This window comes from Columba livia, chromosome W (assembly GCF_036013475.1).
Source record: "Columba livia isolate bColLiv1 breed racing homer chromosome W, bColLiv1.pat.W.v2, whole genome shotgun sequence".
Classification (NCBI taxonomy): Eukaryota; Metazoa; Chordata; class Aves; order Columbiformes; family Columbidae; genus Columba; species Columba livia.
The window spans coordinates 2,208,886-2,226,996 of record NC_088641.1 but is presented as its reverse complement, the minus strand read 5'-3'; the positions used below and the strand labels follow the sequence as shown (position 1 = coordinate 2,226,996).

General features: G+C 43.9%; 1 protein-coding gene across 4 annotated transcripts in view; it reads right to left on the bottom strand.

Annotated features, from left to right (window-relative positions):
• LOC135577049 (lens epithelium-derived growth factor-like) overlaps positions 1–18,111 on the bottom strand; it is a 108,858-nt gene that overhangs the window by 84,843 nt on the left and 5,904 nt on the right. For all 4 annotated transcript variants that reach the window (XM_065044690.1, XM_065044691.1, XM_065044689.1 and 1 more), the window contains exon 3: positions 2,888–2,964. In XM_065044690.1, coding sequence (XP_064900762.1) covers positions 2,888–2,964 — 77 coding nt within the window. The remainder of the gene's footprint in view (positions 1–2,887; positions 2,965–18,111) is intronic.

The window sequence follows — 18,111 nt, the reverse complement described above, 5'->3', positions numbered from 1 at the left end:
TGCTGTTAATAGCAAAACAGAAAACTTCAGTGACCAACATTCTCATTTTCATCCCTGTGCCTATATCCAGCTCTGTCTGACAAAGTATAAATCTAAGACCCAATTGCTTGAATTGAAGATGCTGCTACTGTTTTTATGAGATAGTTCATGGTAAAGTTCAAACAAACAAAAAAAACCCTAAGTTTCATTTCCCCATTTTTTTCATTATCTCTATAATAAAGTATTTGAGACTTACTACCTATTCATTTACAAAATCACAGAATCACAGAATGGTTAGGGTTGGAAGAGACATCTGGAGATCATTTAGTCCAACCCAAATTTAGATAAGAGAGAATTTTCAAGTCATCTAGGAAGCTTAAGCATTTCCTACTCCAGTAGTGTAAAACAATCTTATCTTTCACAGTGGCTACCATCCATCTCTCTGCAGAAGATTGTTAGAGAGCATCCATCCTACTTAATCAGAGCAAAAGGGGGGATGGGGGGAAGAGAGACAGACCAGATGAAAGAGAAAACATTGCTTCTTTCCTTTGCTCTGAAAGGAAGCATTTTTCCACAGATGTAAATCTCTACCCACAATGTTCAGAGTTGGAGCTATACTAGGAATTAGCTACCTTGCTAAGGTCATGTAGGTTACTGTTTTTTTGCAGTTAAATCCCCATACACAAGAAGGAGAAAAGGTCAAGGAAACCTAAACAGGACAGATATCACCCTGACATATAGGGTCCAGGGTCTTGAGTCCAGAGTATGACCTTCTGCCTGCCTATGACTAGCTAAAATTTGTGCTTATGTGTTTTACTCAAACAAGAAATTCACATAAAGATTTGTTAAAATACAAATATCTAGTTTATACCAAATTTTCCTTTAGAAAAGGGTAATATTTCTAAACCAAGAAGACAGCTGACAAATATGTTGAAAAGAAGAAATAGGCTCTTAGGGTTTTGTTGGTTTTGTGGTTTGCTTTTTGGTTGGTTGGTTTTTGTTGCTGTTGTTTTGTTTGGTTTTGGTTTGTTTTGTTTTCTCAAGAATATCAGGAAGCTACAAATTTAGTTTTTGGTGAAGCTCAGAAGAAAGCAACAATGAAAATCAAAATACAAGCTTATACTTTAGAATCATAAAATCATTGAAGTTGGAAGGTAACGCCTCTGGAGATTGTCTAGTCCAGCCCTCCATGCTCAAAGCAAAGTCAACTAGAGCAGGTTGCTCAGGGCCATGCCCAGTCAGGTTTTGAGCATTTCTGAGGATGGAGATCCCACAACCTCTCTGGGCCACCTCTTCCAGAAGAAAGGAAGTACTCTGCAACACTGTAAGATATGAGAGGCAGATTCAAAAACATTTTTCAAAGTTATATTCTAAAGAAAACATTTGAGAACTTTGAAATGCAGTAGCCCTGAATCTACCACATTACCAAAACCAATTTCAGTAAAACTGCTTTGTATGAGTATCAAAGAGTGGGTATAAGGTGTCAAATTTGCCAATAATCTACATGCAATCAAACATTATTTCAGAACCTGTCACATTTGAGAAAAGGTCATTGTGTTTCTCAGAATTCTACAGAAACTTTTAAGATTACATATAAATTCATTTATTTCTACCCTACACTTCATTTGTGTTCCTGAATACATCTTCACAAATGACAGTAAAAACAAGTAGTGCGATCCAGAATGGCATATGTTTAAAAGGAGAGAAGTAAAAGGGTGCTTTATTTTAATTGTCAAAACATCCTGAAAAGGGTACAAACCTACTGAACAGTATAAAGCAAGGACAAAAAAGGGGGGAGAACAGAATTCAAACCTTGCTTCCTCTCCCCACAAAACCACTAAAAATAATTGAGCCTGTATAGAACTATATGGAGTGATGTGAACAGTCAATAAAATGCATGGTTATAGGAGCCAAACATATACAAAGCTCATTGTCAGAGAAGTCACTTCTTAAAAAGAGTTAAATAGAAAGCAGTGTCAGTGAGAGCTGATACTGCTTTATTTTTAATTCATCAGAATACTGTATTTTCTTCACCACATTTATTTTTAATGATAGGTAGGAAGTACCACTTTAGAGAGATTTTTATAGATTTCTTAATGGTCTGAAGGAGGACAAAAATCTTTCTGCAAGATGTACAAGACATGAAATGATTATACAGACAATTAGCGTGTGACCTGCTTTACAATACTATTCGCAGCTTTTAAAAAAGGAAATAAAACCAGCATTTCCCCCACAAGTCAAATTGGTAATTATCACTGAATTAAAGATCTCTGTAATCTACAGTAGAACATTATGAAGCAGCATGACATATTTGACTATAATAGTCAGAGAATAGCATAAAAACATATTTAGAAGTGGGAAAAATTGAGTCCTTTCAAAGGAAAAGTTACGTTCTGTTGCAAAAATGTTAGTGTTACAAAAAATATTCGTCTTTCTTGGATACTTCACATGATAGCAGGCATGAAACTAACTGGGGTGAGACCTTGGGCTTCAAATGCACCTCTTCACTTTTTCTCAAACCTTCCCCCTCTCCCCCTCAAAGGACTCAAATGCTACTTATTCCATAGTTTTCAGATTTATTTCATTTTCCTGTAGAACACAGTTTTGAGGATACAGGACTATAATTAAAATCCCTTACAAAAGAAAGATAGATATGTCAATCATACCACTTTGGGTAGGCTCTTGCTTTTTCACTGAGCAGGAAAAAGTGCATGTTGCAGGGGATAGTAGAATATAACCACACTATTTCACAGCAAATGTGGAAAGCAAGCTGCCTATCTTGCCTAATTTAAGAAAATATAGTCTGCCACCGAATCACATACTTTTCAAACGCTCAATGCAAAATGTTAAGCTACTTTTAAGACATCCTGCAGTTAAAACAATATGCCCTTTAATCTAAAGGACTTACGTCTCATGAGTGCCAAAAAAGAATATAGGCATTTTATTGATAGGAGGTTTTACTGCTCCATCTGGAATTTCATCCACCTAAGAGAAAGAGAGACTAGAATTAAAGTTTAGTAACAATTAAAAACACTCTAGGGGAAAACACTTAAGTGTTAAGTATTAACCTGAAGAAACAAAATATTATTGAAAAAAGTGAGAGAGATTTAAACAAAACAAGACTCAAGGATTATATATTAAAAAACAGAAACAAGTGAACAAACAAAAAAAGAAACTAGTGATATTTGTAAGGGTATGTAGAAGGAGAGTGTCTGCTCCTTTAACGGTATCTGGTCAAGGACCTTTTCAATGCAAAAAAAAGTATAATAAGAAAAGAAGGAAACCATAAACAAGAAAATACAGGGACACAAACCTGATCAACAAATAATAAGGGATGCAGCGACCAGAACCAAACCTGTTCACTCACTCTAATTGTTAAGGATATGTGGAGTATGAGAATGTTTATTCCAGCAAGGTTATCTAATCAGGGACCTTATCAGTTGGGAAACTAAAGAAAAGGGGGAAGCCAGAAACAAAATATGCAGACACAGATCTGACAAAACAAACACAGAGAGAGTGAGAAGAAACAAACCTTGCCACTCACACTAACTGATGGGCTATCAAGAAACTACAGGCACCATTCCTGGGAAGATCAACCTGGAATTTGTGACAAAGATTATAAAGCAGGGGAGATCCTGGACACCAGACTGGGATGGATAAGGGAATCAATAGAACTATGCAAACCCATGAAGAGACATGTTGGTCAAATAGAAATCAGGGAGAAACAAAGAGGAAGGTAGAAAGAAAGGGTTAAAACCGGGGCTGGTCAGTATGCTTGTCCAGCTGAGCCCTTTGCCTGATCACTGCAGTCTGTCCTATTGTCTTATATCTTTTCTCAACTGTCTCTCTGTGTAATCTTTCTCTGTATCCCATGTGTATGTTTGCTGCAAAGACTAAGTGCCAGATACTTGAGTCAGACTGGGGGTGTAGGCGCATTTATTGGGTTTACATATCAATATTTTGGTAGTGGGGGGTGGGGCAGCAGGAGTGACCTCTGTGAGAAAATAAGCCACCCCTATGCCAGGCAGAGTCAGTTCCATCCAGCTCCAAAACAGACACACTGCTGGCCAAAGCTGAGCCAATAAGTGATGCTGGTGACAGCTCTGTGAAAACATATTTTAGAAAGGGTTAAAAAAGGCTATGCAACAGCAGCTGGGAGAAAGGAATGAGAAAGTGAGAGAAACAACTATGTAGACACCAAGGTCAGTGAAGAAGGAGGGGAAGGAGGTACTCCAAGTGCCAGAGTAGAGATTCCCCTGCAGCCCACAGAGAAGACCAAGGTGATGCAGGTTGTCCCCCTGCAGCCCAATGAGGTCTCTGGTGGAGCAGATATACACACTGCAGCCTGTGGAGGACCCCACACCAGAGGAGGTGGATATACCCTGAAGGAAGCTGCAGCCTGTGGAAACCTCACACAGAAGCAGAATCCTGGCAGGAACTGTGACCCATTGGGGATCCATGCTGGAGCAGTCTGTTGCTGAAGGACTGTACCTTGTGGAAAGGACCCATGTTGGTGCAGTTCTTGAAAGACTTTCCTGTGGGAGGGACCCCATGCTGGGGCAGAGGTACAGCATGAGAAAGAAGGTGCAGCAGAGAGTGTGTTATGAACTGACTGCAACCCCCATTCCCCATCCCTCCTGCACCACTTGTGGGTGGAGGAGGTAGAAGAATTAGGAGTGAAGGTGAGTCTGCTTTTAGTTTTGTTTTGTTTCTCACTATCCTGCTCTATTTTTGATTGTCAGCAACAAATTAATTTTTCCCCAAGTCAAGTCTGGTTTTCCTGTGATGGTGACAGGTAAAAGATCTCCCTATCCTTATCTTGACCCATGAGCTTTTTCATCTTATTTTCTCCCCCTGTCCTGCTGAAGAGGGTGAGTGAAAGAGCAGCTTGGTGGGTACCTAGCATCCAGCCAACCTTAACCTACCACACTCTGGCCTGTGGTGTCAGCTACTAGAGTGGGTGGGGGTCTTGGCCTCCAGCCACTGGGGCAACATCAGGGTGAGTACTGAAAACCACCTACTGGGAGGGATTGGCATGTTTAAGGCAAGTAAGGTGCTCAAAATCAGTGGCTGGAGTAGGACTCCAGGTCACAGCCTATGTGCCTCCTGCCAGCTGCTGGGACGGTAGAGTGTCTCTATCTTCCACCCTGTGCGTGGGGGTGTGTGTATAATTCACTAGCAAGACTCAAGCTAGACTAGCTGGTGAATAGGAAGCCCTGAGTCCAGTCAGGGGTGTCACGTGGGTGGAGGATGTGTGCTGGTATACCCAGGAGGACTTGTGAATGTGAAGTGGCTGTGGGACGAGCATATGTTTACTAGCAAGCATCATGCTGGACTAGCTGGCAAGTAGTGAACCCATAAAGCAGGTAAGAGGGCCTAGGATCAAGACAGGAATGCCAGTACTGGGGAATCAGCAAATGTGCATGTGCTTGTGAATCTAGAGAGTGTCATGTGTGTGTCTTCACTAGTTGAATTTCTATCTCTACTAGCCATAGAGAAGAAAGAAGGAGACTCAGCTGTCTGTCTGTTTTATGCAAGTCTTATATGTAGGTGCTGTTGAAGGTAGTGCCTTGTCTGTGTAGCCAGCTGCGTTAGTGTCCTGTGTGTGTCTCTGGGATATATGTTCAGCTTCACTACTGGTTGAACTTACAAAAGTAAAAGCAGCAGCCTCATCTCTCAGCCTGGGCAGAAACACTGGGTTCACCAGACTGGGCTCCAGCAGATGAGCAAGAGGGAGTCCTGGGCTGGAGAAGGTGGCTGCATTCATAACATCCTTTAACAATACTAACCGTTAAAAAAGAAAATAGCATCAACAATTTTCAAATTACCATTTACTTAAAGAAAGGATGGAGTATAGGCAAAAATGAGTATTCAGTTCCTCTCAAATATCACCTCCTTACCGCAACCTATAGCAACACTTCCTGTTCCCATACTCAGCTGATGACTTACCCAAGCCTAAATGTCATATGTTATGAAAACTACAGAGGCTGTTTTGTTTTGATTTTATTTAATAATTCTAACCTCTGAATATTTTGTCTACAAGTCTACAACCACAAACTCAAGTAAAGCACTCACAGAACTTGTCATCACAGAACATCAGACTCAGAGCATGGCTGAGGTTGGAAGGGACTTCTGGAGGTCATCTAGTCCAAACCCCCTGCTCCAGCAGGACCACTTAGAGCTGTTTACCCATGTCCATGTTCAGATGGCTTTTGAATATCTAGAAGGAGGGAGACTCCACAGCCTCCCTGGGCAACCTTTTACAGTGCTCAGACACACTCACAGTAAAAAAAAAAAAAGTGTTTCCTGATGTTCAGAGGGAACCACCTGTGTTTTGGGTTGTGCCCATTGCCACTGGTCCTGTCACCGGGCACCACTAAAAAGAGCCTGGCTCCATCCTCTTTGCACCCTCCCTTGAGGTATTTATATACATTGATGTGGCCAGCAGGACTAGGGAAGTAACCATCCCTCTGTATTCGGCACTGGTGAGGCTGCACCTTGAATATTGTGTTCGGTTTTGGGCCTCTCATTACAAGAAGGACATTGAGGTGCTGGAGCATGTCCAAAGAAGGGCAACAAAGCTGTTGGAGCACAAGTCTTATGAGGAATGGCTGAAGGAACTGGAGTTGTTTAGCCTGGAGAAAAGGAGGCTGGGGGGAGACTGACCTTATTGTTCTCTACAACTACCTGAAAGGAGGTTGCAATGAGGAGGGTGTCAGTCTCTTTTCCCAAGTAACAAGCAACAAGATGAGAGGAAACAGCTTCAAATTGCACCAGGGGAGGTTTAGACAGGATATTAGGAAAAATTTCTTCACTGAAAGGGTTGTCAGGCATTGGAACAGGCTGCCCATGGAAGTGGTTGAGTTGCCATCCCTAAAGGAATTTAAAGGACATGTAGATGTGGCACTTCGGGTCATGGTTTACTGGTGGAGTTGGCAGTGTTAGGTTAATGGTTGGATTCAATGATCCTAAAGGTCTTTTCCAACCTAAACGATTCTATGAGATCCCCTCATGGGCCTTCTCTTCTCCAGGCTAAACATCATCATCATCTTTGTGGCCCTTTTCTAGACTCTCTCCAGTATGCCCATGTGTCTCTTGTACTGTGCAGCCCAGAACTGGACACAGGACTCCAGGTGTGGCATCACTGATGCTGAGTAGAGGGGAAGGATTGCCTCCCTCGACCTGCTGGCAATACTTTGCCTGATGCAGCCCAGGATACCATTCACTTTCTTTGCGGCAAGGGCACACTGCTGGCTCATATTCAACTTGCTGTCCACCAGGACCCCCAGGTCCTTTTCTGCAAAGGTGCTTTCCAGCTGGGTAGCCACCAGCATATATTGGTGCATGGGGTTGTGCCTCCCAGTTTGGTACCATCAGCCATCTTGCTGAGGGTACACTCTGCCCCATCATCCAGGTAATTAATGAAGGTTTTGAACAGGATCAGACCCAGTATTGACCACTAGGGTACACCACTATTTAGTGGCCTCCAACTGGACTTTGTGCCACTGATTACTATGCTCTGGGCCCAGCCGTTCAGCCTGTTTTCAATCTACCTCCCTGTCTGCTCTTCCAGCCCATACATCAACAGATTCTCTGGGAGGATCTTCTGGAAGACAGTGTCGAAGGCCTTCCTGAAGTCATAGACAATAGTGACTGCTCTCTCCTCATCTACCAGGCCAGTCATTTCATCGTAGAATTTTATCAAGTTGTGTGTATTCCTTGCTTCACATTTTCCTCCTGGTCTCTGAGGCCTGGCATTCCTGAAGACTGGTTTTTCCAGTAAAGATTGAGGAAAAGCAGGTATTCAGTACATCAGCCTTTTCCATGTCCTGTGCCACCAGGGCCCCTGCCCCATTCACCAATTGGCTCACATTTTCCCTCATCTTCCTTTTGTCACCTATGTACTTACAGAAGACCCAGCAGATCAATATCTGGCTGCAGGACTGGTGTCACCAGCATAATTTTGGGGTTTTTGATCATGGGTTGGTTTACATGATACCTGGCCTGCTAGCGACAAATGGGATGCACCTGTCTCAAAGGGAGAAAAGGATCCTTGGGCAGAAGTTAGCAGGGCTCATTGAAAGAGCTTTAAACTAGATTTGAAGGGGGAAGGGGAGAAAACCAGGCATAGCAGAGACAAACCCAAGGGCAACATGCCAGCATTTGAGGGATGGGGTGCTAGCAAGGCCCTTCAGTCTGCTGTCTTAGTGGAGGTAGGGGATGGAGAGCTGTGTGGTAGAAGAGACACAAGGGTTATAGATGTGTTAGAAACTGTGGAAGTGCCTGAGAATAGCCACAAAGGAATTAGAGCTTCTCACTGGAAAAAGGTGGCAGAATCAATAGCACAGTTGAAGTGCATCTATACCAATGCACACAGCATGGGCAACAATAAGGAGGAGCTGGAAGCAATTGTGCGGCAGAAAAACTACAATGTAGTGCTGCATTGGATGGCTATAAACTCTTCAGAAGGGATAGGCGAGGAAGGAGGAGGTGGGGTAGCCATGTATGTTAGGGAGGGTTTTGATTGTCTGGAACTTGATGAGGGTGATGATAGAGCTGAGTGTCTATGGGTGTGAATCAAGGGGAAGGGCAGCAAGACAGATATTCTAGTGGGAGTCTGTTACAGACCACCCAACCAGGATGAAGAGGCAGATGAAATATTCTGCAGCCAGCTGGGAGAAGTCTCACAATCACTAGCCCTTGTTCTCATGGGGGACTTGAACTTACCAGATGTCTGCTGGAAATACAACATAGCAGGGAGGAAACAGTCTAGGAGGCTCCTGGAGCGTATGGAAGACAACTTCCTGACACAGCTGTTTAGTGAGCCTACTAGGGAAGGAGCCCCACTGGACCTGTTGTTTGCAAACAGAGGACTCATGGGTAATGTGTCAGTTGGAGGTCGCCTTGGGCATAGCGATCATGAAATGCTCGAGTTTTCTATTCTTGAAGTAAGGAGAGTGGTCAGCAGAACTGCTACCTTGGACTCCTGAAGGGGTGACTTTGACCTGTTCAGAAGGCTGGTTGGCAGAGTCCCTTGGGAGGCAGTCCTGAAGGACAAAGGAGTCCAGGAAGGCTGATCTTTCTTTAAGAAGGTAATCTTAGAGGTGCAGGAGCAGGCTGTGTCCATGTGCCAAAAGATGAGCCGGTGGGGAAAAAGAAGGCCAGCTTGGCTGAAGAGAGAGCTTCTGCTGGAACTCAGGAATAAAAGGAGAATTTATAACCTTTGGAAGAAGGGGCAAGTTACTCAAGAGGACTACAAGGATGCCATGAATTTACGCAGGGAGAAAATTAGAAGGGCCAAAGCCCAACTGGAGCTAAGTTGGGCTACTGCTGTAAAAAGGAACAAAAAATGGTTCTATAAATACATCAGCAACAAAAGGAGGGCTAAAGAAAATCTCCCTCTGGTGGATGTAGGGAGAAACATAGTGACAGAAGATGAGGGAAAGGCTGAGGTACTGAATGCCTTCTTTGCCTCAGTCTTTAATAGTAAGTCCAGTTGTGCTCCAGGTACACAGCCCCCTGAGCTGGAAGACAGGGATGGGGAGCAAAATGAAGCCCACATAATCCAAGAGAAAATGGTTAGTGACCTGCTCCACCATTTAGACATGCCCAAGTCTATGGGGCCAGATGGGATCCATCCAAAGGTACTGAGGGAGCTGGTCAAAGTGGTCACCAAGCCATTTTCAATTATTTATCAGCAGTCCTGGCTAACTGAGGAGGACCCAGTTGACTGGAAGTTGGCAAATGTGACACCCATCTATAAGAAGAGCCAGAAGGAGGATCTGGGGAATTACAGGCCTGTCAATCTGACCTCAGCGCCAGGGAAGGTTATGGAACAGATCATCTCGAGTGCCATCACGCAGCACATACAAGACAACCAAGCAATCAGGCCCAGTCAGCATGGGTTTATGAAAGGCAGGTCCTGCTTGACCAACCTGATCTCCTTCTATGACAAGGTGACCCATGTCTGGAGGAAAAGGATCTGCTGGTGTTGATTGACAGACAGCTGAACATGAGCCAACAGTGTGCCCAGGTGGCCAAAAAGGCCAACAGTATCCTGGCATGCATCAAGAATAGTGTGGCCAGCAGGACTAGGGAACTGATCATCCTACTGTACTTGGCACTGGTGAGGCCCCACCTTGAATACTGTGTTCAGTTTTAGGCTCCTCGCTACAGGAAAGAAATTGAGGTACTAGAGAGAGTTCAGAGAAGGGCGATGAAGCTGGTGAGGGGTCTGGAGAACAAGTCTTATGAGGAGCAGCTGAGGGAACTAGGGCTGTTTAGCCTGGAGAAAAGGAGACTGAGCCTTATTGCTCTTTACAACTATCTGATAGGAGGTTGTAGCATGGAAGGTGTTGGTTTCTTTTCCCAAGTAGCAAGTGATAGGATGAGAGGAAATGGCCTCAAGTTACGCCAGGGAAGGTTCAGATTGGATATGAAAAAAAATTTCTTCACGGAAAGGGTTTTCAAGCACTGGAACAGGCTGCCCAGGGAAGCAGTCGAGTCACTATCCCTGGAGGTATTTAAAAGAAGTATAGATGAGGTTCTTAGGGACATAGTTTAGTGCTAGAGTTAGGTTATGGTTTGACTCGATGATCCTGAGGGTCTCTTCCAAGCAAAATGATTCTATGATTCCTGTTGCCGTTGACATCCCTGGCCAGATTCAATTCCATTTGGGCTTTATTTTTCCTAACCTCATCCCTTCATTCTCAGAGAATGTTTCTGTATGCCTCCCAGGTTACCCATCCTTCCACCGTCTGTATGCTTCCTTATTGTGTTTGGCCAGAAGCTCTTTGTTCATCCACACAGGCCCCTGGGCATTTTTACCTGACTTTCTACTCCTTGAGATGGACCATTCTTGAGCTTGGAGGTGATCCTTGAATATTAACCAGATTTCATGGGTCCCTCTTCCCTCCAGGGCCTTTTCACACAGAACTCTTCCAACCACATCTTTGAAGATGCCAAAGTCTGTTCTCCTGAAGTCCAGGGTTGTGAGCTTGCTTTTTGTGCTGTTCCTTCCCCTCATGATCCTGAATGCTAGCATCTCATGATCACTGCAGTCAAGACTATCTTCAACCTTCAGATCCTCCTTGTTGGTGATTATGAGGTCCAGCAGAGCACCTCTCTTCATTGGCTCCTCTATCACTTGGGTTGGGAAGTTGCCATCTGTGCAGTCCAGGAACCTCTCTGGATTGCTCATACCCTGCTGTATTGTCCCTCCAGCAGATATCAGGGTGGTTGGAGACACCTACATGGACCAGGGCCTCTGAACATGCAGCTGTTCTTAGCTGTCTATAGAGGGCTTGATCCACTTGTTCTTCCTAGTCAGGTGGCCTGTAGCAGACAGTGACTAGGATGTCACCCTTATCTGTCTTTTCTTTATTCTTGACCCATTTAGGATCACTATGGGTGTTTTGTGTTTACAACACAGAAACTCTTAATTTATTTGCTGGCATTGTGTACTCTCCATATAAGGAGTCTTATGTATCACTAGAATTTACCCTCCGCAAAAAAACTTTAAAAATATATTAGAAAAGGATGTGCGCATATGAGAACATTGCGTAACTCCTTATTAATTGATGACACTATCCACAATGTAACCAATCACTCCAATGTATGTGTGTGCAACTTCTCTATGATTATTGGTTGTGATTTTAACTTTTCTGTACTGATAACTACTCATGATGATTTGCCTTTTGATTACATGTTATATCACAAGCTGCAACCAACACCTATTGGGATTAATCTGACTGTAATCAATTGACTTCTCTACCATCCTGATCTGATAAACCACCTGCAAAAAGCATGAGAAATGGGACAGAGAATTCTTATCACAGTCCATCACAATGCTGAAGAAATACATCGAGTGCTAGAGAGAGTCAAGAAAGGTGGAAGACATCAATGGTGGGAAGTCCTATGTGGATTGTCTCCAACATCAACTGGAACTCTGAACCTGATGCTACACCCTAACACGATTTTGCTAATTTCCATCATGTTATGCTTGTTGTTAACTATTATTTTCTATGTTAGAGTTTGGAGGATGTCTAGAGAAATTACCCTATTGCAACAACCTCCTCGCGTATACAACATGGCCTAGTTAAATTTGATGAAACTTAAATAATTTAAACATAACACATTTTCCTCAAATCATAACAAATTGCAGTTGGAATATGGCATTATCTATTTATAGGTACAAATGCAAGGGGCGACCACACCGACACTCTGTGGAGCAATTAGTTGACTTAAATCACAGGGTGGATTGCGGTGGTAGCAATCCCTCCCATCCCCCACCCCTCTACTGTGTTAATCTACTACCTGGCTACCAGGGTCGTCAGGTATGATTTGGGGAAAACAATTCCCATTGTGTGAGTGCAGCAAGACAGAGTACTGAGGGACACCACACACCACCACCACCACCACCACCACCACCACCCCCCCCCCGGGTTCCGTAGCTCTGCCAAGAACAATTCCCCATTGTGTAAGTACAGTGAAATTGGGAAAACTGAGGCACAAGAGCAGTGAATCAAGACACAAAGGCACACCCTCCGTGCTCTTGGAACTTCTGCCGTATGGGCACAGACCCCCTTTCTGCCTGGGAAAGGTAGTAACCATCAGTCAACTTTTGATGGTTTGGTATACCTGCTACCTGGGACTCAACCCAAGCAAAACAGTACCAGAACTGTACAATCTAGAGAGTTCTGGATACTGCCAGAATATTACCTCATCCTAAGAGTGGCTACAGTAGAAAAATACTGACTGAAGTCAATGACCTTGATACATGGAATTAACTAATTAACACTTAAAGAACTAACACTTAAAAGACTCAAAGAGCTAACAGAGAGCTAACCCTTTAACCCACATCACTATTGCCTAGCCTTGCTTAGCTTTGTGTAACTTATTGTACGAGAAACAGGAGTTCGCTGATGCCTTGCAAAGATAAAAAACCTTGGGTGCATCCTTGTGTGAACTAGATAACAGAAACTTTGGCACAGGACAGGAGATATGCCAGTTTTAACCAACTCAGCAGTCTGAGTCCTAACCAACTCATCACACCAGACCAAAGGTGATGGTGTACAGAGAAGAGGACCTAGGTTCACGATCACTGTGCAGCTGCAACCAGGAGGGACCAGAGGTGGAGACTATGGAAACGGTCTCCTGGAACTCATTGTAATAAGAACCGCTTTCTCGGGGGCAGGTTATGAATATGTTTAGGCATTCCTAAAACTTTCATGAATATGTAACGCTTTACTGCATTTAATCAAGCTCACAGCTACTGTAAATTTACACACATATTAGGTGAAATTATTCCCCGCGTGTCCAGCGCTGTGCCTTCTTTACAATCTCAAGGGTTGTAAGGTCATTTCCGCGCCTCAACCTCACAACCTTATAAAGAGCAATCCTAAAGTGAGGCCCTTTGAGCTCTCCTGGATCACAGCAGGTTGTGACTCAGTATCTCCCTCCAAGGTGGGATGCCCCCCAGAGTTGCCTTGCAACGAACCAAAGCTGTGGAGCCATGGGCAAGGACAGATTTCTCGAGTTCTGACAAATTGCCCTTTGAGAAATGCCAATTCATTAAAGTGAGTAGTTTGCTTAACTCAAGAGGGAAATTTTATAGGTGTACATCCATATATATTCCATATACACAAAGCTATAGGTTAGTGTGTGTGAATATATATATTCAAATATTCATAGATTAATGCACACAAGTATGTGTGTGTGAGAGATGACTGCTCTCAGCATACGGTTTGAGTGTGTGTGAAAGATGGTGGTCCTTAACACATGGTATAAGTGTGGAAGGCTGAGATATTGTGAATTATTTGTCTCAAAGCTTGCTTGCTAAAATAATATGCTTAAGGCCTGCTTGTTAGAGAAAAATGCTTGCTCACACTGCTTGCTTCATTGGGCCCACTGTAAAGGCCTAAATACAGTGAGTTAAAGTGCAAAATGCATGATCACTGTGAATTGCTAAAACTCAAAGAATGCTTGAAGCTTATGGAAGCTCAAGTGAAGCTCCAGTGATATCAACCACCAACATCCACGACTAGGCCTGCAGTGTGCTCAGGCAATGTCCACCACCAACTGCCATAAAATGATCAAGTTACGACTTACAAATGTGGCCATCCACCACCAGGACTAAAACCTGTCACCTGGGACTGGCAGACCTGAGACCCGAGCACTGCCAGCACCTACCAGGACCTGGACTCTGATACTGGTATGACCCAAGACCTGCAAACTGCCAAACGTTATCAGGACCTGAGAGACCCACAAACTGCTAGTGCTAGAGCTGCCCGACGACAGTAGAGGACATTTGGATCCCTGGCAGTAACTATCTCTTGCTTTATCTTCTCGCATGCTTGCTTAACTTTACTCCTAATTTCACCTCCCCTTTTTATTTGTTGCACTAGCTTTAGGTGTGAAAATGAAATAGATTTACTCTGCCTTTAAGCATAAAAATAAGATTGTTTAGTGGCATCTGACCTTGTTTGTGTCTTAATCTCACTCTTAGAATAATTTTTGAACCTTCCTGAGTCCAAAATTGGACTGGGACCCCACAGTGTGTGTTTATAGATGTGTACGTAAGCTTTTAATCATATACCTCTGTGTGTGTGTGTGTCTATACATGAGTTTATTTTCTCTTTTGTAAGTACAGTGTGACCCTTGACAGCATAGAAACTGTAATCAAGTGACCGTTTTAATTATAACAAAACCCACTGAATTGTTTTAAACCATTTTGTTAATCAGCTTTTGATAAAGTGTTTTTAGAAATCATATATTAAACTTGTGATCTACCTTAATACATCCTAAATTGTGTAGCATTCCATTCTATGACAGCTCCCCACCCACTGCACAGATCACTTGTCTAGACCATAACGTCATTTTCCCTAGGAGGAGGCCGTGGGAAACCGTATCGAAAGCCTTGGAGAAATCTAGGTAGACAACATCCACTGCTCGCCCCACATCAACCAAGCGTGTTACTTTGCGATAGAAGATGATCAGGTTTGTCAAGCACGACTTGCCCCTGGTGGATCTGTGCTGGCTATTCCCAGTCACGTGCTTCAACTGACTTGTGATAGCCCCCAGGAGGATTCATTCCATAACTTTCCCAGGGACTGAAGTAAGACTGATGTGCCTATAATTTCCTGGATCCTCCTTTAAGCCCTTCTTGTAGATGGGGGTGACATTAGCCTTCTTCCAGTCTTCTGGGACATCCCCAATCTCCGCCACTTCTCAAAGATTATGGAGAGCGGCCTCGCAACGACATTAGCCAGCTCAACACCCACAGGTAGCTATTGTCAGGGCCCATCGATTTGTAGGGGTCAAGCTCCTGTAATAGTTCCCTTACCAACTCTTCCTTCATTGACAGTGGGTCTGCATTAGCATCAGCCTGGATTTCTGTTCTCAGGGCCTGGGGCCCAGTAGTGCTGGTAAAGACAGAGGTGAAGATAGTGTTGAAAACCTCTGCCTTTTCAGCGTTGTCGATCCCCTCTGCTGTTTAACAGCCGGCCGTTATTTTCCTTATGTTTCTTCTTGTTTACATACCTGAAGAACCTTTTCTTGTGGTTTTTGACATCTCTGGCCAAATTCAATTTGAGCTGAGCTTTTGCTTTTCTAACTGTATCTATCTCTGCATGCCCTGGCAATGCCCTTGTAGTTCTCAACAGTTATTTGTCTGCTTTTCCACCTCCGGTATGCTTCTCTCTTGGTTTTGAGGAGACTCAGAAGCTTGCAGTTAAGCCAAGGGGGTCTCTTGCTCTGCCTACTTCCCTTACCTTTAAGGGGGATGATCTGTTTTTGTGCTTCCAGGAGAGCTTTCTTGAAAAACTCCCAGCACTCGCTAGCTTCTTTATCTTCCACAGAAGCTTCCCACGGAATCCCTCCCAACTGAGCTCTGAGCAAGCAGAAGTTTGCTTTTCTAAAATTCTAAAACCTTTGTCTTAGTACTAACCTTCAGCATGCTCAGTAGGATTCCAAACTCCACAATATTGTGATCACTGCAGTCAAGGCTATCACTAACCGAGATATTACCAAGCAGGTTTTCTTGGTTTGTGAGTAGCAAGTCTAGCAGTGCCTCATTCCTGCTCAGCACATCTAACATTCGTATGAGGAAGCGGTCCTCTACGCATTCCAGCTGGATGACATGTGAGCTGCTATATTGTTCTTCCAATAAATGTCTGGGTAGTTTAAGTCACCCATCTGTTGTCTCAAAGCTTACTTAAGTGACTCAAATACTGCTTCATCGGCCTTATCGTCTTGGTTTGGAGGTTAGTAGCAGATGCCTACTGTAAGATCCCCCTTGAAGATGACCCCTGTGATCTTGACCCAGAGGCATTCAAGAGGGCTTCCACAATTGCCATAGTTGGCTTCAATACATTCAAGGTTCTCCTTAACATAGAGTGCAACTCCTCCTCCTCTTCTTCCCTGCCTGTCCTTACAAAACAGCCTATAGCCATCCATCACGATCCTTTCATGCTCACATGAGTACTTGTTGCTGCACTTCTAGATAAAGACAAGGCCTCACGGGTGGCATAACTGCCAGTACCAAGTAGAAGCTGCCTACAGGTTCTGCTGTTAAAACTAGCTGGCTGGTGTTTGGCTCCCTGGCCAAGGGATTCATGCAGCAGAGAAAAGGCCTGGGTTTTCTTCGGTTAGCTGTGATGTGAATCACTAACTCCTCAATGTTCAGTGGTCTTCCACTTAGGATGGCTATGGGTGTTTTGTGTTTACATCACAGAAACTCTTCGTTTGCTGCCATTGTGTACTCTCCATATAAGGAGTCTCATGTATCACTAGAATTTACCCTCTGCAAAAAAGCTTGAAAAAATGAACAATATCCTTCTCCTTTCCTTACCCCTCATTTTTCTTCCCATATACGTGCTGGGATTATTTTGTTCTGTGGAGAGAAACTTAACAGTAGTATGTGGAAGAAGAGGGGTTTTTTCCCCTATTAATTTTGTATTTAAAAATGCAGATTTTTCTCAGAGGATGGGCAGATTCCTGGTTATTTAAGGCTGTAATACGCATTTTTTATTTTTTAAACAATGTAGTATTTTTAAATTTTAATACAGGAAATATAGATACAGCCAGAAAGGCTTTTGGGGATCCCTCCATAATGGTGCTTTGTGGGTACTTCCTTGCTTACATGCAAACGCTGCAGGCGACCCTGCTTGAGTGGTTGTGTTTGTTTTTTTGTCATCCCTTCCTGTTACATTACTCCAGGCCCTTTGCTTATCAACCCTGTCTGACACTCCCTCACAGGGCTGCTGGAAACTCCCTCCCCCATCATTCCTAGTTTAAAGCCCTCCTTACCAGGTCAGCCACCCCCCTGGCAAAGATACCTTTGCCCCACTTATGAGGTGGATCCCACCTCTCCCAAGCAGATGCTGTTCTGCAAACTGGGTCCCATGGTCATAGAAACCAAAACTCTGTTGCTGACATGTGTTTTCAATGCTGTCCTCCTCACAGCCTTTCCCCTCACTAGTAGGATTGAGGAGAACACCACCTGGGCCCTCATGCCCTTAACTGCCACCTCCAGAGCTCTGTAGTCACTTTTGATACTCTCCAGGTTTCTCCTGGCAGTATCTTTGATGCCCACATGGAAGAACCAGGGGGGAGTAGTCAGAGGGCCAGACAAACTTGGGCAGTCCCTCTACAACATCCCAGATTCAGGCCCCCAGCTGAAAGCAAACTTCTCTTGTTGATAGGTCAAGTAGGCAGATGGGTGCCTCTGTCCCCTGCAGCAGGGAGTCACCCACTACTATCACTCACTGCTTCTTTCTAGTGGTCTTGCATGGTTTAGGAGGAGGTGGCCCAAATCCTTTGCTTGAAAGCACATCTGGCTTCTCTTCACCTTTGAGGGCGGTGAACCTATTTTGTAGCTGTAAGCCCTTAAGAGGAAGGCTCCTGCCTCACCTAGTGCCACAAGTCCCCAGCTTCCATTCTTCTACTTCTCCAGAAGTTGCACTTACCTTTAGTATTAGGGGTAGACACTGCCTGTGTCTCTACTGCAGTTGAGGCCTGAGGCTCTTCAAGCTGTTGTGTTTCAGAGAAGATCTTATCTATTTCCCTTTTGTCTTCTCTGATGCTGCACAGCCTGCTCACTTCCTCCCATAACTCCTCTACTTGGTAACACAG